Source organism: Tachyglossus aculeatus, chromosome X1 (assembly GCF_015852505.1).
Source record: "Tachyglossus aculeatus isolate mTacAcu1 chromosome X1, mTacAcu1.pri, whole genome shotgun sequence".
In the NCBI taxonomy this organism is placed as follows: Eukaryota; Metazoa; Chordata; class Mammalia; order Monotremata; family Tachyglossidae; genus Tachyglossus; species Tachyglossus aculeatus.
The window spans coordinates 120,672,782-120,695,841 of record NC_052101.1 but is presented as its reverse complement, the minus strand read 5'-3'; the positions used below and the strand labels follow the sequence as shown (position 1 = coordinate 120,695,841).

The 23,060-nt window shown below is 51.9% G+C and overlaps 1 protein-coding gene and 1 long non-coding RNA gene across 5 annotated transcripts in view; both read right to left on the bottom strand.

Moving 5' to 3' along the window:
• Positions 1-5,428, bottom strand: part of SSBP4 (single stranded DNA binding protein 4) — a 29,598-nt gene extending 24,170 nt beyond the window's left edge. For 2 of the 4 annotated variants that reach the window (XM_038772532.1, XM_038772533.1), the window contains exon 1: positions 5,208-5,428. In XM_038772532.1, the coding sequence (XP_038628460.1) occupies positions 5,208-5,263 (56 nt within the window). In that variant the 5' untranslated portion in view covers positions 5,264-5,428. Of the gene's footprint in view, positions 1-4,644; positions 4,740-5,207 lie in introns of those variants that run through there. The other 2 variants (XM_038772530.1, XM_038772531.1) reach the window with 2 other exon arrangements.
• A 1,510-nt stretch (positions 5,429-6,938) lies between these two features.
• LOC119919905 lies at positions 6,939-22,550 on the bottom strand. The gene is made up of 3 exons (XR_005447739.1): positions 22,513-22,550; positions 15,468-15,599; positions 6,939-7,023 (listed from the first exon to the last, which is right to left on the bottom strand). It is a non-coding gene; the product is annotated as an uncharacterized LOC119919905 (long non-coding RNA).
• Between the last annotated feature and the right edge of the window lie 510 nt (positions 22,551-23,060).

Here is a 23,060-nt window from a genome sequence, read left to right as displayed (position 1 = left end):
TTATTGTGGCATTTGTTAAGTGCTTACTATGTGCCAGGCACTGTACTAAACGCTGGGGTAGTTACCAGCAAATTGGGTTGGACACAGTCCCTGTCCCACATGGGACTTTGGGCAAGTCACTTCACTTAGTGCTTCAGTTACCTCATCTGTAAAATGGGGATTAAGACTGTGAGCCCCACGTGGGACAACCTGATAAACTTCTATGTATCCCAGCGCTTAGAACAGTGCTCGGCACATAGTAAGCACTTAACAAATACCATCATCATTATTATTATGGGGCTCACAGTCTTAATCCCCATTTTCCAGATCAGGGAACTGAGGCACAGAGAAGTGCAGTGACTTGCCCAAGGCCACACAGCAGACAAGTGGCAGAGCCAGAATTAGAACCCATGACCTTCTGACTCCCAGGCCCGTGCTCTATCCACTGCGCTATGTTGCTTCCTGTTTACTTGTTTTGTTTTGATGTCTGTCTCCCCCCCTTGACTGTAAGCCCGTTGTGGGCAAGAATTGTCTCTCTTTACTGCTGTATCGTACTTTCCAAGCGCTTAGTACAATGCTCTGCACACAGTAAGTGCTCAGTAAATACGATTGAGTGAATGAATGAATGAATGGAGAAGACCCTTCCCAAGACAGTGAGGCCTAAGACCCCCACCACCCCTCCAATTAGAGACTAAGAGGGATATTAGCTGCAGGTAATGGAGTGGGAGAGCAGCAGGGATCTAATTAACTTTTTATGCTAATGAGTATCGCAGACACAGGCCCAGGCACTGGCACGGACAAGGCGCCCCCTGCAGGATAGGGAAATCAGATCTCTCAAGTCCTCCAGGTTGCCCTTCTCCCTCCCGCGCCCCATCACCCCATGCCTCACGCCTGTGCTCCCACCCCCCAGATTCGGACCCGCCAGGACCCACACCTGGTATTCATACTCGTGACTTCTCCTGCTCCCCTGATAGATTGATTCCTGGACAGAGGGGCAGTCAACCCCCGGATGTGGGGTGGAGGGAGGAGCAGAGGAGAAAGGAGAGGAGAAAGGGTGGTGCCAGCGGGAGACCTGCTTCAAGAAGCCTCTGAACCTGAGACACCCACTTCCTGCCTGGCACAGGGCAGGATTCACATCCAGCTCTACCAGCTGCCCTCCCCCTCACAAGCCATGAGGCCCTCCTAAGGGTGGAGGTGGGGATGGGGTGAGGTGAGGGGAGCAGAGGCTGAAAGAGAAGAGGCTGAAAGGATTACTGTCTAGGGGTTAGGGTAGGAGGGAAGTTCCTGGCTTCAAGCCTGCATTCTCAGGCTCAGGGCCCTGGGGGGAGGGGAAGGTCCTGGGGGGGAGGGAGAGGGCATTGCGAGGAGAGAGCAGACGAAGGTCCAAAGATTAGGATGGGGGGCCGAGGATGAAAATAAACCAGACAGTGCAGGAAATGACAGGCCTGCCTGATGTAACCTTGCGTGCTGGGTAAAAATAGCAGTGGGGCTGGGTGGGCAGTGGGGCAGCGAGGCCCGGCCACACCTCCCGCAGCTGGCCCCTTGGTTATCCCTGGAATGAGCTGAGCTACTATCCAACTCCATTCCCCATTTCCAAATGGAAGCTGCCCCCGCCTGTCCATCTGTCCACCCCCCACTACTGTATCAGTCATTCAATCAATGGCATTTACTGAGAGCTTACTGTGTGCAGAACACTGTACCAAGGGCTTGGGATAACACAATACCGTATAGAGTAGGTAGACAAGATTCCTGCCCACAGGGAACTTACCGACTAGAGGGGGGGAAATGGATATTATTCATTCAATTGCATTTATTGAGCGCTTACTGTGTGCAGAGCACTGTACTGAGCGCTTGGCACTGTACTAAGCTCTTGGATATTATGGATATGTACTTAAGTGTTGTGGGGGCCGGGGGAGGGGTGAATATCTAAGAGCTTAAGGGTTACAGATCCAAGTGCTGTACCAAAGCATTATGGCCTCAGCTGCCCCAAGCCCTAGAGACAGAGAGACAAGAGATAGGGACAGGCCTGGAGGCTGGAGGGTGGAGGCCATTTGGTGGGAGGAGCAGGGTGAACTACTTCGGCCCTCCAGCCCAGAGTCATTACTGAGTTTCCCGGGTCCATTCTGCTAGGGGTCCAGTCCCTGAAAATCTCAACGCACTTGGTAAGTTAGTGTCCTTGTCTCCAATTTTCTCTTTTTTTTTGGGGGGGGGGGCAGGTGTAGGGGAAAGAAGAGAGGAGGACAATAATAATAATAATAATAATGTTGGTATTTGTTAAGCGCTTACTATGTGCAAAGCACTGTTCTAAGCGCTGGGGTAGATACAAGGTAATCAGGTTGTCCCACAAGGGGCTCACAGTCTTCATCCCCATTTTACAGATGAGGGAACTGAGGCCCAGAGAAGTGAAGTGACTTGCCCAAAGTCACACAGCTGACAAGTGGAGGAGCCGGGATTTGAACCCACGGCCTCTTACTCCAAAGCCCGGGCTCTTTCCACTGAGCCACGCTGCTGGGAAGGGGCAGGGGGCAGGGGGCAGGACCCAGGCTGGGGCTACAGGAGAAAGATGACCCGGCCTGTGGAGAATAAACTGCAGGGGTGGAAGGAGGGTTACCCAAGGACACTGGAGTCCCTTCAGAGGAGAAAAAGAAAAACTCCAAACACATTTTAGGGTGGCTGACCCTGGGCTGTCTCTGAGACCCTGTTCCTAATTCACTCCCACTCCCTGCCTGAGGGCTAAGTCTGAATGAGAAAGTCTGTAAAGTCTCACAAAACTTCCATCCCTTCCACCCAGTGGTCAAACCTGCTTCCCTCCCCAGCCAGCAATCCTAAAACAACCAAGCCCCGCTGACCAGGGACGACCCTACAATAACAAGTTACTGAAAACCCACGTGCTGCAAGGAAAAAAAAAATTCCGTGAAGGGGCAAGGCCCTGACAGGGCTTTTGAAGGGTTTCAAGAGAAGAAGGGGTGGCATTTCTGGATGCGTACTAACTGGCACGGATGCAAGCGACGAAACCATGCAGGGACAAGGGAAAGAAGGGGAAGGACCCTGGTGGGGGCGGGTTGTGCCAACCCCTCCCGCCTCTCCTATGACTTACCGCCTCCCTCGCCCCCCACCGCCTCCCTACCCTTCTTAATAATAATAATAATAAAATAATAATGATGATGGCATTTGTTAAGCGCTAACTATATGCCGACCACTGTTCTAAGTACTGGGGAAGATACAAGGTAATCAGGTTGTCCCACGTGGGGCTCACAGTCTTTCATTCACTCATTCAATCGTATTTATTGAGTGCTTACTGTGTGCACAGCACTGTACTAAGCGCTTGGGAAGTACAAGTTGGCAACATATGGAAACGGTCCCTACCCAACAACGGGCTCACAGTCTAGAAGGGGGAGGCAAAACAAAAGTCTTAATTCCCATTTTACAGATGAGGTAACGGAGGCACAGAGAAGTCAAGTGACTTGCCCAAAGTCACACAGCTGATCAGTGGCTGAGCAGGGAATAGATCCCACAACCTCTGCCTCCCAAGCCCGGGCTCTTTCCACTATGCCACGCTTCGTGTCTCCGGCCTCGGCAATCTGGCCCGATTCAAAGGGAGGGCACCTTAGGTGGCGCCGCCCTCTCCCGGCCTGAGGGCTCAGGTCCTGCCTAGGTGTCCGCTGGCCCCGGGGCCGGGGTTGACTCCCTTGAAACGGCCAGGTCCAGTCCTTCGACCGGCAGGGGACTGAGGGGCCGGCTACCAACTTCGGGGCGAATCACCTCCCCCAGCACTCATCCGGACCCCTCTTCCGGCCCCGGTCACAGCCTGTGTAGGCTGGCGGCTCCAGCCCCGCTCTTAAAGGGGGAGGGGGCTGCTGCCAACGGAACCCCAACCCCACCACGTGCCTCCCGACCAACCCCTCCAGTCACCGGCCCGCCCCCCCGGGGGAATTCCCTCAAACAACTCTGGGAGGAGGCCCCTACCCACTGGCAGGTGAAAACGCCAGAGAAAGCGGGTCCCGGGACGCCCCCCGAACTTGGACGGGGGGCTAAGGGGAGCGAGCGGCCTGCTTTGGTCGCGGCGGCGGGGGAGTGTGCGCTGCCCGGGCCTTGGTTCCGAAAAGCCGCTCGGATACCCCCAGGTCCTTAGAGGATGGGGAGCCCGGCCCAACTCCCCACGGATATCCCGACTGGGAGGGTACCTAGGGTCAGGGGTGGCCACTGGTCCAGCGCTCCGACCCTGCGTGGTCCCTGCCCCTCTGGCCCAGCCCCTCCCACCCCCCTCCGGGGACTCCACTCTCCCGACAACTTTCCCCAGAGTCAGGAGCGCTGCTGCTGCCGGGAGAAACTCTCACGGACTGGCAGGGCGGGAACCCGCACGTCTCCTTCCGTTCCCCATCCCTAATGTTCCAGGAGCCCTCGACCCGCTTCCCGGGCTGGAGCCGGGCCGGCCTCCGCTGGGAGCCCGACCCATCTGTGTTGAACCGATGGGCAGCCTCGACCGGGAGACAAACTTCCCACCTGGGGCCGGGGCCGACCCTGCCCCGGCCCCGCCGGCGCCCCCCTTTCCTCGGAGCCGCCCGCACCCCGCCAGATTCCCAAGCCATCACGGGGGCAACCGACAGCTCCTGCTCCTCAGCCACAAACTTTTCCCCCTGGACACTTCTTTCCCAAGACCCTCACCCTCTTCGTCCTCCCCGGCCAGGCATCCTTGGGGTCCAGACAGTCGAGACCCTGCCGAATCAAAGTGGCTCCTAAGCAGGGTATCCCCGATCTATCAACCCTGTCGCTTCCTGCCAAGTGAAGAGGCAGGCGTCCGGGAGCTCCAGCCTTGCACCCATGTGCCGGGAGGCGAGTGGGAGGTGTAGGAAGGGAGGCGGTCCAACTCCGCCGCGCAGCGCCCTGCAAACTTTCCGGCAAGGAGTTCTCATCAGGGGTGGGTGGGAGGCCCCTGCGGGAGACCTGCCTGACAACTCATCCTCTTTTCGCCCCGCGCCGCTGCCCAAGATCTCGGCGCTTCCCTCTGCACCCGACACCCACACGAGCGAGCAATAACTTGGGGAAATAATAAAAACCTCAATCTGTGAGTCCCAACACCCCTAGCCCGTTCCCCACACCCCCAGGGCTTCCTGCAGACTTCCCAGGGAGTAGTCACAGCGTACCCACCGCGCCCCAACATTCCCTCCCTCTTTTCTCGGGGCGCCCGGCCCCGGCAGCTCCCTGCTCCGTGTCCGCGTTGCACTTACTTTTCCCGTGCTTGGCTGTCGGAGGGAACGGCTGAGCCCTTCCCTTTGGCATACATGCTTGTTTCTCTTTCAGACTTTTTCCCCTACTCCACACCTGTCAAAGAAAGGAGCCAGCCGAGCTCTCCATCTCCATAGCTACCCCCTTTTAGTTTTACATCCCGGAGCTTTGGACAGAAATCAGGTACATTTTCCACGCGGGGGGAACTTGAAACGGTCGCGGCGGCTCCAGCTCCAGCTCCGGCTTTCGTTTTTTTTTTTTTTTGGTCGGGCTGTTCCAGGAATCGCGCTCCCCTCCCCCGTCTCCAGGCAGCCTCCTCTCTCTCTCTCTCTCTCTCTCTCTCTCTCTCTCTCCCCCCCCCCCCCCTTTCTCTCTCTCATCTCTCTCTCCCTCCCCAGGCTGTGCTCTTAAAAGGGCGATGGCGTGCGGAAAGAGAGGGGCTGTTGCGGTGGAGGGGAAAGGGCTTCCGCGGATGTAAACGAATCTCCACTCCCCCTCTCCTCTCTCCACGCATCTCCTTCGCACACCCTCTCCCCTCCCCGGTTTGCAGCTCCCGACATACACAACCTCTCACACAATCACCCACACATAAGTCTCTGCTGCTATCATACACCTCGCAATCATGCCATCGCTCACACCAGTCTCCCCGCACCTTGCTTTAGACTCTTCAGATCTGCACATGTTCACCCTCCTCTACAGGTACATACAAGCTGCATTCATAACCAGACCCATTCATTTATTGCTACATATTCGGTATGTCTCACACACAATTACTGTATCACACACACACATTCACAGATACACCCACCCACACTGGATCACACACATTCAAACGGTGTGCATATTTCTGAGAGGAGGAAGAAGCTTCTTTGCTTGAAACTCAGATTTACCCTCCACTTTTTGCCCCAGGCATCGTTCAGAGAAAATCTGGGGAGGAGGCTGCCCCAATCCTGCTTTTTTATGAGGGCCTTTCAGGCTCCTCCGGAGAGATGAACATCCGGCCCCCCGGGGCTAGATACGGCTCGGAGCCCGGAGCCTCGAGGCCCCTCCTCCCCAGGTCTTGGACGGGTTTGGAGCAGCGGTTGCCCCCGACTTATTTAGCATGCCCTCCCTGGCCCTTTAAATCTCCCTGTAACTGCCTTCCAGGCACGAGGAGTTTACAGCGGTGATTATACACGAGTGATGCTTTTAGCTAGGAGAGGGGCCCTGAGGACTTAGGGGTAAAGGTTTGTGACCAGGTAGGTGGTTAGCCTTGCTTCGAGCCCCATACCCGAAAGAAACACCCCCTTGTCCCCGAAGTTCCATCCTATGTGAAATAGGTAGAGTTATCTGCTGTGTCCCTCCAGCGCTGACAGTTCCCTCCTGGACCAATGAGCCACAGGGAAACCCTCCCATGTTTATGCCCCCCACCTCCTCTGGGCAGCTCTGCTTGGAGGTGGGGGAGGGACTCTTAGGATGCCCAGCTGCCCCTTACCAAAGGGGCAACCGTATAATAATGAATACACTCGGGCCTGTGATCTAGACACAGCCTTCAAACTCACAGAATGGGATCCGTTTAACCACTTCTGAAAAGAGGCCATCTCTGTCCCCCCCTCCCGTTTCTAGGAGTTAGAGGAAATATGGCCCCAGTCTTGTTGTCTGGTTGGTGAACCAGCATCTACAGTTATACCCTTTTCCCCAGATTTTCTCCAATGAAAACAACAACAAACTCTTCGTCTTTCATTTTGGATGTCATTTTATTCAAGCAATATCTCCAGTTTTCACCTTTCTCCCCTCGCCTTGCACGGAGCTCTGCCTGGACCCCGGAACGGAGCAACTCTGCAATACAAAGGAGAACGCACCCAAGATATCTAGGGAGTCGAGGCCCGACGCTACTGGGGAGAGAGCGGAGGGGTGGATGAGTAGGATGAGGGAAGCAGCACTGGGCCGGCAGGGGGAGCCAGACGCTGCCTGATCTCCAGGGCTCCGGGCATAGCCGGGCGAGTTTCCGGGTGGCACAGCGGTGGATAATTTTTTCCCCCCTCCTTAAAATAAATATTTAGACTCCAGAGGCGAGCTTCCGCGCCGGATCACCGCCCCTTTAAGTGGATTCTCGAGCTAGACTGGGCCCGAGTCCCGGACCTCGGGAATGTAATGCCCCTCCTGCGAGCTGCCGAGGACGCTGTGTCCGTTGCCCCTACGTGCTCCCCACAGTGATCGCTAATCACACTCAGGGCCCCCAACCTCGGAGCCTAGCAAACTCTACTACGGACAAGTCCGGGAAAAACAAGTGGGAGCAGTTCTCGGGGGCGGGAGGGATTCCTAGACTTAATCTGATCGTTGCTCAAAGTTCTTGTCGGTGGGCTGTGGGAGTTTGGTTGTGATGGAGGTGGGTGTATTCACCGGTAATTAATCACCTTCGAAACACACTCAGGTCAGTGACCTTAAATTGCCTGCACAGCTTGAAGTTGTGAAGAAGAGGAGGGGCCCAAAGGGGGTAGGCAGGACGCTTGGGTTGCATTTCCGACTCAGAGAATGATGTGCTGTGTGTCCCAGGTTAAGCAGACCGCAGTCTCTGAGTCTTGGTCTTCCCCCGGGGTCACACCTCAAAATAGTCGTAGCGTCCCAATGGGGGCGGGGAGGGGGGATTGGGGTCAGGGAGAGAGAACGAGATAGGATAAAAGTAGGGTTGGGAAGAGGGGATTGAGGGTGAAAGAAGGGTTAGAGTTAGGGATGAGGAGGGGGTTTAAAGTTAGGGTTGGAGAGATGAGTTTAGGGTTAGGGAGGGCGAAGGGTTTAATTGTTGGGCATTTCCAGGGCTCATGCGCAGTTCCAGGAACTGAGCTGCTGAAGAGGAGATCGCCACGCCCTAACATTTGACCCCCTCCCGTGTAAATCCAGGAATCCCCAGACGAGCAGCCCGTATTAATCAATGGTATATGTTGAGCGCCTACTGAGTGCATAAAGGAGAGCGCAACAGAAACGAGAACGGGGGACTGGAGCCCAGATTCCCCTAGCCAGCTCAGTCGAACAGAAGCCGAGTGGAAGGCGGGGGAAGGGGCGCACCGTGGTTGTCTGTCTTCCCCTTCTAGACTGTGAGCCCGTTGTTGGGTAGGGACCGTCTCTATATGTTGCCGACTTGTACTTCCCAAGCGCTTAGTACAGAGCTCTTTACACAGTAAGCGCTCAATAAATACGATTGAATGAATGAATGAATGCAGAGGTCGAGAAGCGCTGTTTACTCAGCTCACGAATTCAGGCTTTCTGAAAAGTTTAACGACAATGTAGTGAGAGCTTTCAGAGAACTATGGGAAACTATCTTCATCCAGTGTCCTTGGTCCTGAGTCTCTATCTCTGGGTTCTTACCATCAAGATAGGCAACATCTTGGAATAGTGGAAAGAGCCCTTAGAACAGTGCTCAGCGCTTAGAACAGTGCTTTGCACATAGTAAGCACTTTAGTAAGCGCTTAATAAATGCCATCATTACGATCCCGGATCTGGGAGTCAGAGAAACTGGTTCTAATCCTGGCTGTGTGATCTTGGGAAAATCACTTAATTTCTCGATGCCTCAGTTACCTCATCTGTAAAATGGGGATTAAGACTGTGATTCCCCACATGGGGCATGGACTATGTCCAACCTGACTATCTTCCATCTATCCCAGAGCTTAGCACAATACCTGGCACATAGCGAGTGGTTAATGGTTAATAAATACCATTTTTTAAAAAAAGGTAATGGCTCTAGTTATTTTTGCCTAAGCAGCAGCCCTTTCGGAAGACGGCAGGGCCATCAGCTCCCTGATTACTGGCCCATCTCCTCAACAATCTTGCTTTCCCAACTCTAAGCCCTTTTCCAGGGATATCCACCCCATTGAGGGTTGACAATCTTTTCGGGTGTTAATGAGGGCTGGTTTGGTAGGGGGAGGGGAAGGGGACTCTAGCAACAAAGGTGTAAAACACTGCTACCTAGTTCCCTATTGTGTTTAAGACAAAGGACACTGTTTCTGCCTACTTCCATACCCATTCTCACAGGTCTGAACTGCTTGAGGTGGCAGGCACTAAGGATGGGGGAAGGGCCGGGAGCGGAGGACAGCTATGGGCTTCAGAGGCTTCTTTTCCTTGGTCTTCCTGACCCAAACCGGTTAGAAGTAACCAGGACCTGGGGTTTGGGGGTGGGGGAAGGGTCGCTGAAGAGACCCTTTTGCACTAAGAAATGGGAGAGTGGGAGGTGGTGATGACCTCAGCTTGGCCGCTGAGGCCGCTGCTGCTCTGAAGACAGATATGCCAGATTCCCCACGCTTCTGGTGAATGCTGAAATCTGAGTTCCCCATGAATCCTAAATCTAAGAGGTCCAATCTCCCCCAGAACAGCCCTTGGTGATTCTCCCACAATCCCCAAAATGTAGCATGGGATCCCTCAGTCCAGCCCTCAGGCTTCTCAGCCAGCAAACAGGCAAGGGTCCTTTACTGAGACTCACTTAAAATTGAAATCCCCTTCCCCCACTCCCCCATTCCTTGTTGTTTCCTGGGGGAGGAGAAGGAGGAGCAGCAGCATCAGGGAAGGAGGCATTTAACTGTTCAGCTTTTTCATCTCTGAAGCCAGTGTCCAATGTCCTCAGGGGAATCCAGGCTCCAGTATCTCATCCTGCTCCAGCCTCGACCCTGATATCTTGCTGGGTCAGATAGACCAGATGCAAGATTCAATCCCGACAGGCTGGGAGGGAAGGAAGCCTAATATTGAGCATCCTGGATTGCAGCCCTGCTTGGGTCTATCCCACCCTGGCCAAGGCTCCACGCTACACTACTCAGTGGCCTGCTGCTGAAAGACCCACAGCAGGAAAACAGAGCCGAGACCCAATACGTAGCAGATGGGGACTTCTAGACTGTGAGCCTGTTGTTGGGTACGGACCGTCTCTATATGTTGCCAACTTGTACTTCCCAAGCGCTTAGTACAGTCCCTGCACACAGTAAGCGCTCAATGAATACGATCGAATGAATGAATGAATGAATGAATGAATGGGAAGGAGGAAAAAGAGGGAGGGAGAAGGAAAATGGTGCGGAAGGGGGTAGGGATCGGCGATGGTGCAAAATTATAGTGTTCCCTTCCCCATTTTCCATTCTTCTAGGGAAACCTCATGGAAGTCCTGGTACCCGGCCAGGCTAGGAACATGAGGACCCTTGAGTAGGGACAAGGGTCCCCAAAGAAGTACCCTGTGAAGAAGAGAGGCAGAGAGCTAGAGAAGAGAGTGAGAGAGAAAGAGACTGGAGGCAGGATGGAGGGGTGCAAGTGGGTGATCGTGCAGAATGTGGAACTAGAGTGACGGAAGCCTTAGGAAGTGTGTGCATGATTGTGTATGCATCTGTGTTTGTGGTTGGGTAAGATTGCTTCTGTGTGTGTGTTTGTGATTGTGAGGGTCTCTGTGGGTGTGGGTCTACGATTTTCTGAGTGTAATCCGCAGGGACCTCCCGCCCGCGCTGTCTGCTTATGCGGGAAGCGGCAAAGGCTGCCGTGAGCGAGGGTAGCCAGTCACACTGAGTTAGGAGGAGAAACACGAGGAACAGGAAACCGCGGCAAGCTCGCTCCCTCCCGCGGAGTTTTCCCGGGGCTCCGCCAGCAGCTCTGGGTCTGAGGGAGAGGAGGGGAAATGGGAAGGTGGGGGAGGAGATGGGGGGGGGGAGAGAGAGAGAGAGAGAGAGAGCTAGCGCTATAAAACCGGCGGAAGGAATGAACTGAGCTACGGATCCTTGGGGAAGGAGAGGGTGAAAAGGCTTACGATTTACCGTCCTTATTATTTAGCGAAGGTATTCCCTCCCTCCCTTCCCACCGGAGGATCACAGCCCTAACTCTCTGAAGTTTTCCCGCCTTCCCTCTTCCTCACCCCTAATACCAATTCCATTCCTCTACCTCCTCCTTCCTTCCGCCTCTGGATTTCCCCTTTAATAACCTCTCAATTTAACGCGAGGACCCGAGCGGCCCATAGCCCGGGGCTAGTAAAACTATAGACCTCGAGCCCGGCCCCCTCCTCCGACCCCACCCTCCTTCCAGCCCACACCCATCACACCCTCAACCTTCACGCCTCGACTTCGGGGTGCGGCCCTAAGGTCCCCAACATCGATCTGATTGCCGGACACTAGTCCCTCGGGGCGGCGCTTTTCCTTTTCCGATGCCTAACTCCCCCTTGTGGACACTAGCGGGAGCCACATAACCCCAAGTTAACAATCGATCTCAATATTTGAGTACTTATTCTGGCCTAAGCGCCTGGGAGAGTACAATACAGTTAGTAGGATTGAGTCAAGCTCCTCCCCTAGACTGTAAAATCCCCGGCTAGATTCCAAGCTCTTTGAAGGCAGGAATCACGTCTACGCGCTCGATTGTATTGTACTAATTCATTCATTCATTCAATCGTATTTATCGAGCGCTTACTGTGTGCGGAGCACTGTACTAAACGCTTGGAAAGTACAATTCGGCAACAGAGACAATCCCTACCCAACAACGGGCTCACAGTCTAGAAGGGGGGGAGACACACAACAAACAAAAACAAGTAGACAGGCATCAATAGCATCAATATAAATAAATAGAATTATAGATATATACACATCATTAATCAACTAGAATAATAAATATGTGCATATATATGCAAGTGCTGTGGGGCGGGGAGGGGGTAGAGCAGAGGGTGGGGGTAGGGGTGATGAGGAGGGGAGGAGGAGCAGAGGAAAGGGGGGGCTCCATCTGGGAAGGCCTCCTGGAGGAGGTGAGCTTTCAGGAGGGATTACTCACTCAGGTGCTTAGCACAGTGCCCTTGCATGCAGTAAGCCCTCACTAAATACCATTGATTGATCCCTGCCTGTCTTCAAGGACCTTACAATCTAAGGAATAAAGTATAGCTAGGAGGAAGTAAGAGAATATAAAGATATGCGCACAAATGCTAAGGAGGGTGTGTGAGTACAACTGCTTTGGTAATAAAATACTGAAGCAGCAGTTGGGGTTCTCTACCTAGTTCTAGCTCCTAGTTTCCCATGGCAGTTCTTGACTAGGTCCCCTCCCTCTTCTGGTCTCTACTTCCTTGCCTGGTCAACCTCTGTGGGCTAGAAGGCTATTGTTGAGCTTACAGAAAGAGGCTGGAGTTCTGGGGTAGGAAAAGAGAAGCAGCGTGGCCTAGTGGAAAGAGCACGGACCGGGGAGTCAGAGGACACGCAAATTTGTGAGGTGTTCCAAATTTTTTTTCTACTAAACTGTTCAGTCCACATTTTCCCACTCCTCAAGGACCTCCAGTGGTTGCCCATCCACCTCCGCATCAAACAGAAACTTTTTACTATCGGCTTTAAAGTACTCTCTCCTACCTCACCTCACTGTTTTTCTACTCCAATCCAGCCTGCACACTTCATTTCTTTAATACCAACCTACTTACTCACTGAATCTCGATCTCATCTATCTTGCTGCCCAACTCTCACCCACATCCTGCCTCTGGTCTGGAACACCCTCCTTCTTCATATCCGACAGATGATCACTCTCCCCACCTTCAAAACCTTACTAAAAGCACATCTCCAAGCGGCCTTCCCCGACTAAGCCCTCATTTCCTCTTACCCCACTCCCTTCTGCATCACCCTAGCCCTTGAATTTTCCCCTCATTATTCACCCCTCCCTCAGTCCCACAACACTTATGTATAATATCATAATTTATTTATTTATATTAATTCTGTCTCCCCCTCTAGACTGTAAACTCATTGTGGACAGGGAACGTGCCTACCGACTCTGTTATAATGTACTCTCCAAGAGCTTAGTTTAGTGCTTTGCATATAGTAAGCACTCAATAAATAACAATTGATTGGTTGACCTGGGTTCTAATCCCAGTTCCACCACCTGTCTTCTGTGTGACCTTGGGCAAATCACTCTACTTCTCTGTGCCTCAGTTACCACATTTGTAAAATGGGGATTAAGACTGTGAACCCCATGTGGGACATGAACTGTGTCCAACCTAGTTAGCTTGTATCTATCCCAGTGCTTAGTACAGTGCCTGGCACATAGTAAGTGCTTAATAAATACCATAAAAAAAAGAAGTGAGAAGGGGCTCCAGGGTGCAGAGGGGAACTGAGACCCAGAGTAAAGTCCTCTGTTCCCATCCTGTCAAGAAAAGTTAATTTCCTGGGTTGTTTTCCCTGCTTCCTTCCTTTACTAGAAGCCAAAGGCCAAGGGTTCTTGGTGGGCCCAGTTCCTCTTCACTTCTCCCCCAACCCTCTTCTCCCTTGTCCCGGGTTCCCTTTCTGCCATTTTCTGATTCTTTCCTTGTAGCCTGGTCCAATGGAGCTCGTTCTCAGGGCATCTTTTATTCCATGGAGGGGCTCGGAGGAGTCGCCCATTCACTGATCAAGCACCTGCCTGGGCCTCCTGGATCTTATCTTGGGAAAGCAGACTCATTCATTCATTCATTCATTCATTCATTCAATTGTATTTATTGAGCACTTACTGTGTGCAAAGCATTGTATTAAGGGCTTGGGAGAGTACAATATAATAACAAACAGACACATTCCCTGTCCACAGTCTAGAGGGGGAGACAGACATTAAAATAAATAAATAAATAAATAAATAAATAAATAGATAGATAGATAGATAGATAGATAAATAGATAGATAAATAAATAAATTAGAGATATATACATATGTGCTGTGGGGATGGGAGGGAGGATGAATAAAGGAGCAAGTCAGGGGGGTGCAGAAGGGAGTGGGAGAAGAGGAGAGGAGGGCTTCTTGGAGGAGATGTGCCTTCAATAATGCTTTGAAGTGGGGGAGAGCAGACTTTCTGGAGTTGGCTCTGGCCCAGTGACCTTTGACTCATGGTCAAGACACTGAGGTCTGGGCTGATCTTTCTGGGCCTGGGACATGGATGTCCTCTACAATTCAGTAACATTCCCTGCCACCCCCCAACACACACACCCTTGGGGCCTGGAGGACCTATCAGGCATTTCAGTGGTGGAGGTCCTTGCCGGCAGGTCATCAGGTGAGGGATTTGTAGGGGGAGCCCTGCTCTTCTGCCTCCAGATTAAGTACCTGGAATTCCCCAGATTTCCAGCAATGCCTCCCCGCCCCCCAGCCCCCTGCTGATTCAGTAGAGATCTAAATCCCCTGGAGAGGCTTCAGGAGGCCGCTGCTCTGGCATGCTCCCGATGTCTGCTTCCTGTCTCATCTGAGAGCTGGCTGGCCTCAAGCGGGTGGGAGGTCTGGTTCCACCCAGGGCCCCAGGCTGGGAACTATTTGTCCTCTGAGTTCTGGCTCAGCTCAAGCCTTGAGGATACAGGGGGTGATGCCAGATTCAGCTCTGGGAACACTTCTGCACAACGCAACTGGTTCCCCCAGGCTCGAGCTCAGAACAGAGTGGGGGAAAGTTGGGAAAAAGATGAGGTGCCCCTTTCCGTCCCCTCAGGGCTGAGGCCTCCCAGTGCTGAGGCTGAGGTAGAGTGAATTCTAGCTTCTGTAGGGTCAGGTTTCTGGGCTTCCCAGCTTTAACAACTCCCCATGGTGGGCTCCCAGCTGCTACCCAGAGAATCGGTCCTATTGAGCCTAACTAGGTAGGCAACTGAGAGCCCAGAGCCGGAGTCCCTAAGGCAGAGAACTATCCAGAGCAAAAATGAATGGCCCATGGGAGAGTGAGAGGAAATTTCTTCCTACCTTGGGCTGCCGCTTCCCTCCCTATCTCCACAACCTGGGTTCTCTTCCCAATCTGTCCTTGGATCCAGCACAGGATTTCCCACTTGTCCCTGGGCTCAGGACTGGACTCTGAAGGGATCTTGCTCAAGGGGGCAAGTGGAGGAAGCCGCTCTTCTCTTCCCCCTTCTCATGGTGGGCTTAAAGAAGAGGGTGCTCCTGTCTAATTACTCCACATTTCCCCCATAGTCACACATGTGAATCAATATTTGAGATGGTACTTGCTACTCCTTTCCCTCTGTTTACCATATGCAGCAGCAATATCCCGCTCCTCCGAGCCACTTAGCCGGGGTTTTGTTTGGGTTCTAATTTTTTTGTTGCACTTAGAAAATTACACATAATTATAGCTTCTGTATGGTAATGTTCCCATTCCTCAGACCCCCTGCATTACTCAGCTGTCGCTTGGCTGCCTACGCAGAGCTCTTAGAGAACAGATACTGCAGCAAAAAAGCTCTTTTTTTTTCCCCTTCAAAGCACACGTCTTAATGAGCTGGGGGAGGAGGGAGGGACCTAGGCTCAGGAGAAGGGGGAGGAACTTTCTCTTCTTGCTTGAAAATAAAACCCAAAAAACCCCTCCCCCAAGCCCACCTCAAGTTAGGTTTCCAGCAGCTCCCGGAGCCCGTTTTGCTGGAGCTGATCTCTGGGGCATCTAGCAGGGGCAACATGGGTCTTGGGAGAGCAGAGAAGGGTGGAAAGGAGGCGATGGAAGAACAAGACGGACTGTAGAGAGAGGGAAAATAGAAAAGAAAGGTTTAAGGACAGAGGGGCAGAAGCATCCTGTAATTACCGGACTCAGGGTTGCCTAACAGTGCAAGGTGGCCATCAGTCAATCAGTGAACGGCATTTATTGAGTGCTTACTATGTGCAGAACACTGTACTAAGCACTTGGGAGAGTACAATCCAACAGAATTAGTGGATCCATTCCCTGCCCTTACGAGCTTATAGTCTAGGCCATGAAAAGCACAAGGCTGGGAGTTAGGAAACCTGGGTTCTAGGCCTGGCTCTGTTATTTGCCTGATGTGTGACCTTGGGGAAATCACTTAACTTCTCTGGGTCTCAGTTTCCTCATTGTAAAATGGGAATTCAATACCTGTTCTCCCTTCCTCTTAGACTATGAGCCCCACATGGGACAGCAGTTGGGTCCAATTTGATTACCTTCTTTTTTGTTTTTTAATGGCATTTGTTTAGTGCTTACTATGTGCAGGCACTGTACTAAGTGCTGGGGTAGATAAAAGTTAATCAGGTTGGACACTGTCCATGTCCCACATGGAGCTCACAGTCTTAATTCCCATTTTACAGATGAGGTAAAACTGAGGCACTTAGAAGTTAAGTGATTTGCCCAAGGTCACACAGCAAACAAGTGGTGAAGCTGGGATTAGAACCCAGGTCCTTCTGACTCCCAGGCTTTCTCCTCTAGGCCACACTGCTTCCTTGACTCTACCCCAGTGATTAGCATAGTGCTAGACATATCTGTAAAGTGGGGATTAATGGGGATAATCTGTAAAAGGGGGATTTATAGATTCATTGATTCATTCATTCAATACTATTTATTGAGTGCTTACTGTGTGCACAGCACTGTACTAAGCATTTGGGAGAGTATAATATAACAATAAACAGATTCATTCCCTGCCAAAAACAAGCTCACAGTCTAGAGGGGGAGACAGACATTAACATAAATAAATAAATTGCAGATATGTACATAAGTGCTGTGGGGCTGGGAGGGGGGATGAATAAAGGGAGCAAGTCAGGGTGATGCAGAAGGGAGTGGGAGAAGAGGAAAGGAGGGCTTAGTCAAGGAAGGCTTCTTGGAGGAGATGTGCCTTCAATAAGGCTCTGAAGTGGGAGACAGTAATTATCTGTCAGATATGAAGAGGGAGAGCGTTCCAGGCCAGAGGCAGGAAGTGGGCAGGGAAGGTGTCTTATCAACTCTGCTGTGTTGTACTGTACTCTTTCAAGAGCTTAATACAATACTCTTCACCCAGTAAGCAAGCAGTAAATACCATAGATTGATTGTAAGTACTTAATAAATACCATCATTATCAATTGCCCCAAACCATTTTCTGGGAGGAGAAAGGGGTTACTAAAAGGAGTGAGGAACTGGGAGAACTCGATTTACTGAAAAGGTGCATAATGAGGGACCAGGTGAGAGAGCAAGGAAAAGTCCCAAGGAGAGGCGAGGGACAGACAAGAGGTGAGAAAAGAGCTGCCCTTTTGGAAGGGTCTGTTTCTGTGGGCCAAAAAGCTATGGAAGTCTCTGGGGAAGCAGGGTGACAGCCTCCATGGGACTGAAATGGCAACTACCTTGGGATCCCAGATGCTTACAGTCAGGTGTATGTCCACCCTGATATATTATTATGATGGTATTTGTTAAGCACTCACTACGTGCCAAGCACTGTTCTAAGCGCTGGGATAGATACAAGGTAATCAGGTTGTCCCACGTGGGGCTCAGTCTTAATCCCCATTTTACAGATGAGGTAAATGAGGCACAGTGAAGTTAAGTCACTGGCCCAAAGTCACACAGCAAATAAGCGGCAGAGCCGGGATTAGAACCCACAACCTCTGACTCCTAAGTCCATGCTCTTTTCACTAAGCCATGCTGTTTATCCTTTAGCATCCTTCAAGCTTCACATTCTGGAAAGAGTAGGGCGTGAGGGACAATATTTTGTCTAAAGTGCAAAGTTGTGATCACGCAGAGAGCTTGCAGGGTCCAGGCACCAACAATTCTGGGCCGAGTACCCTCCTCTACCCTTGGTTCCTTTTTCCTTCTGCCAAGCACCCAGTCAATCAGTCACCCAATCATATTTATTATGTGCTTACTGTGTGCAGAGCACTGTACTAAAGCTCTTGGGAGAGTACAATATAATGGAGTTGGTAGACACATTTCTTGCCCACAACAAGTTTATCCTCTAGAGGGGAAGACAGACATTAATATAAATGAATAAATAAATTATGGTATTGTACGTAAGTGCTGTGGGGTTGAAGATGGGGTGAATTAAAGGGTGCAAATCCAAGTACAAGGACAACGCAGGAGGAAGTAGAAGAGGAAATGAGGGCTTAGTCAAGGAAGGCCTCTTGGAGAAGATGTGTTTTTAATAAGGCTTGGAAGGTGGGAAGAGTGATTGTCTGTCGGATATGAAGAGGGAGGGTGTTCCAAACCAGAGGCAGGATATGGGCAAGAGGTCAGCGGTGATATAGAAGAGATCGAGGTACAGTGAGTAGGTTGCCATTAGAGGAGTGAAGGGCGTGGGCTGGGTTGCAGTATGAAATCAGAGAGGTAAAGTGGGGGGGAGGGCAAGGTGAATGAGTGCTTTAAGCCAATGATTGGAGTTTCTGTTTGATCCAGAGGTGGATGGGCAACCACTGGAGGTTCTTGAGGAGTGGGGAAGTATGGACTGAGCAGTTTTGTAGAAAAATGATCCAAGCAGCAGAGTGAAGTATGGACTGGAATGGGGAGAGAGAGAAGGCAGGGAGGTCAGCAGGGAGTCTGATATAGTAACTAAGGCTGGGTAGGATAAGTGATGGGGGTAATGTGGTAGCACTTTGGATGGACAGGAAAGGGTGGATTTTAGCGGTGTTGTGAAGGTTGAATTTACAAGATTTGGTGACAAATTGAATATATGGGTTGAAGGAGACAGGTGAATCGAGGATATCGCCAAAGGCATGGGCTTGTGAAGCAGGGAGGATGCTGGTGCTGTCTACAGTAGTGGAAAAGTCAGGGGGAGAACAGGGTTTGGGGTGGGAAGATGAGGGGTTCCAAGACTACTGATTGGATCTCTACTTGGCTCTATAGTGTCCCACTGACACCTCAAACTTAATACGTCCAACTTGTTCTTCCCAAGCGCTTAGTACAGTGCTCTGCACACAGTAAGTGCTCAATAAATACGATTGAATGAATGAATGAACTCCTTCCTTCATTCATTCAATTATATTTATTGAGCCCTTACTGTGTGTAGAACACTGTACTAAGTGCTTGGGAGAGTACAATACAACAATAAACAATCAATCAATCGTATTTATTGAGTGATTACTGTGTGCAGAGCACTGTACTAAGCGCTTGGGAAGTACAAGTTGGCAACATATAGAGACGGTCCCTACCCAACAGTGGGCTCACAGTCTAGAAGGGGGAAACAGAGAACAAAACAAAACATATTAACAAAATAAAATAAATAGAATAGATATGTACAAGTAAAATAAATAAATAGAGTAATAAATACGTACAAACATATATACATATATACAGGTGCTGTGGGGAAGGGAAGGAGGCAAGGCGGGGGGGATGGAGAGGGGAAGGAGGGGGAGAGGAAAGAGGGGGCTCAGTCTGGGAAGGCCTCCTGGAGGAGGTGAGCTCTCAGTAGGGCCTTGAAGGGAGGAAGAGAGCTAGCTTGGCGGAAGTGGGGAGGGAGGGCATTCCAGGCCAGGGGGATGACATGGGCCGGGGATCGACGGCGGGACAGGCGAGAACGAGGCACGGTGAGGAGATTAGCAGCAGAGGAATGGAGGGTGTGGGCTGGGCTGTAGAAGGAGAGAAGGGAGGTGAGGTAGGAGGGGGCGAGGTGATGGAGAGCCTTGAAGCCGAGGTGAGGAGTTTCTGTCTGATAAACAGACACATTCCCTGCCCACAATGAGCTTACACTCCAAAGGTGAGGGGGAGGCAGGGGGGCGAGAAGACAGACATTAATATAAATTACAGATATGTACATAAGTGCTGTGGGTCTGGGGGAGGGGTGGTGGTGAACAAAGGGAGAAAGTCAAGGCGATGCAGAAGGGAGTGGGAGAAGAGGAAAGGGGGGCTTAGTCTGGGAAGGCCTCTTGGAGATGTGCCTTCAATAAGGCTTTGAAGTGGGGGAGAGCAATTGCCTGTCGGATTTGAGGAAGGAGGACGTTCCAGGCCAGAGGCAGGATGTGGGTGAGGGATCTGCGGCAAGACAGACGAGATTGAGGCACAGTGAGAAGGTTAGCACTAGAGGAGCCAAGTGTGCAGGGTGGGTTGTAGTAGGAGAGTAGTGAAGTGAGGTAGGAGGGGGCAAGGTGATGGAGTGCTTTAAAGCCAATGGTGAGGAGTTTTTGTTTCATGCAGAGGTGGATGGGCAACCACTGGAGTTTTCTGAGGGGTGGGGAGACATGTCCTGAACATTTTTGAAAAAAAAAAAAGATCTGGGCAGTAGAGTGAAGTATGGACTAGAGTGGGGAGAGACAGGCGGCTGGGAGGTCAGCAAGGAGGATGATACAGTAATCCAGGCAGGATAGGATGAGTGACTGTATTTAACATGGTAGCAGTTTGGATGGAGAGGAAAGGGTGGATTTTAGCAATGTTGTGAAGGTGGGACTGACAGGATTTAGTGATGGATTGAATATGTGATGAACTCATCACCCCACCCAAACCCTGTCCTTCCCGAGACTTTCCCATAACTGTAGACAGCACCACCATCCTCTCTGTCTCATAAGCCTGAAACCTTGGCATGATCCTTGATTCATCTCTCTCACTCAACCCACATATTCAATCTGTCACCAAATTCTGTCGGTTCAACCCGCACAACATTGCCAAAATCCATCTTTTCCTCTTCATCTAAATTGCTACTAAGCTGATGCAAGCACTTATCCTATCCTGCCTTGACTATTGCATCAGCCCCCTCGCTGACCTCCCTGCCTCCTGATTCTCCCTACCATTCTGCTGCCTGGATCATTTTTCTAAAATACCATTCAGTCCACGCCTCCCCACTCCTCAACAACCTCCAGTGGTCGCCAATCCACCTCCACATCAAACAGAAACTCCTTACTCTCGGCTTTGAAGCCCTTAATCAGCCCACTCCCTCCTACCTTACCTCACTGATCTCTTACTACAGCCCAGCCCACACACTTCATTCCTCCAGGGCCAGCTTGCTCACTGTATCTCAACCTTGTCTATCTCGCTGCTGACTCCTTTCCCACATCTTCCCTCTTGTCTTGAACTTCCTCCCTCTCCATATATACCAGACCACCACTCTCTCCACCTTCTAAGCTTTATTAAGGACACCTCTTTCATCCCTCCCTCAGCCCCATGGCACTTGTGAACATAACCGTCATTTAATTTATTTATATTGAAGTCTGTCTCCCCCTCTGAACTGCTGGCTCGCTGTGGGAAGGGAGCATGTCAACTCTGTTATACTGTATCCTCCCAAGCGCTCAGTACAGTGCTCTGCACAGAGTAAGTGTTCAGTAAATACGATTGGTTGATTAATTGACATCTCCAAGGGTCCTTTCCTGATTAAGCCCTCTTTTCCCTGACTCCCTCTCCCTCCTGCATTGTCTATGCTTTTGGATCTGTACCCTTTGGGCACTTGGTATTCACCTCACCCTCAGACCCACAGCACTTATGCACCTATCCATAATTTAGCTATTTATATTAATGTAGCTCCCTGTAGAATGTAAGCTCGTTGTACGCAGGGAATTTATCTACTAACTCTGTTGTACTCTCCCAAGAGCTTAGTACACTGCTCTACACACAGTAAACCCTTAGTAAATACCATTAATTGATGGATACCACCTCCTCCCTCCATGCTCCCTATATCTCTTCTGCCCTCTGGTCTCTCCAGTTCTAACCCATTCCCATCTCAGTCCATTTGTATTCCTAGTTTAGGGCCTGGAAGCTCTTACTCCTTGCACCAGTTTTGTTGTAAGCATCTGCAACCCAGCTTGGACCAGCCCTGGAGACAGTCCCATAGGGGAAGGGCTGAGAGCCAGAACTCATGGGGTCCCTCTTCACTGTCATCTCCACGGACTTCAGTAAGGCCTCAGGTCTTAGGCCTCCATTCTTCTGGCTGTGTAATGTCAGGCCTACCAGGTGGAGAGGGAGGCAGGGGGCTAGCTAGGCCACTGGCCTGACCCACTGGCCTGACCCTTTTTCCCTGCCCCCTCCTTCTCGTGGTCTGGCCCCTGCTACAATGCCACTGTCGGTTTTCCAGCCTGCTCTGCTCACCCACGTCATTGAGGTCTGCCTACATGCCAGACTCCCCGCACCTGTCGTCCCCCCCCCACCACCACCAATCAATCCAGAGCCCAGGGCCATTGGACATTTAAACAAAAAAACATAAAGGGAACCTGAGGCCAAATTTCAATGTGAGCCCTTAAGGAGGGTCTCCAGGAGTAGGGAAAGTGGTAAGGGGAGAAGGGCAAGACAAAAAGGAGGGGAAAAAGGTGGATGGCTGGGAGGGGGTCTCAGCGGGGTGCAGCCGGTGACCTCGAATTGCTCCAGCAAGTACCTTCAGGGGCACCCAAGACCTGAGTTCCGGAGGAGAACGTCTCCCTGCCCGATCCCAGTCCTCAGGGAGTGGAAAGTTGCTCTCCTGCCAACACCTGGCTACCTTCCGCTCTCACAGCTGCTCCCAGACCTTCCCTCCCTCGATGGAGGCTCCCGTGGGAGGAGTTCGCCTTTCCATCCTCTTGGCCTCAAGGAGCTCAAGAATTCAGATCTGAGGTCTCCTTCCCCCCCAAGTGGGAAGGAAGAGCGGGTGCCCCACGTACCAACTCTGAGAAACCATGAAGGGATAGCAAAGGCCCATCTCCTTGAGAGAGGGCAAGAATGGAAGATGGGGGCTTGCAGTTCAGGTGTCTGTGGTGTCGCCCCGCCAGGTGGCGCGACAGCCCTCGGACTTACCTCCTGCTGGGGGGAGGTGGAGGTGATAACTGGAGGGACAGGCAAGTCCCCATCCCTCCTCCCCAAGCCCCCAATGCTTCTGGGGCCTAATGCCCTCTCTCCACCTTCCACCCATCCCAGGATGTCGACGGGGGTCCTCTCCCTCTGGTCAGGCGCCTCCCGGGAGAGGGCGGGGGGGGGGGGGGCAGGGAGGGAAGGAAAGGTGAAGAGCCCTGGATCTGGCCTAAGCAGGAGGTTCCGGTCCGACCCGGCCCCCCTCTCCGGGTAACCGGCCCCTGCCTCGCCCCCTCTCGCCTGCCCGGCTTGCAGGCTTCGGTTATTTACTTTACCGCGGCCTGATTTGGTATTCGAGCGGAGGGAGGGTGGCCGCCTGACTTCAAGAGCTGCTTCATGACCCAAAAAACTGTCACTCTTCCCTGGAATAAATTGTGGGCGGGTGCATTGCAGCCCGGCACGGGGGGAGCAAGCCCCGGGTAAACCGGCCCCTCCAGCCCCTCCAGTTCCGCCTTCTGCCCGACCCCATGGCTTCGGGGGGCGAAACTTCCCGG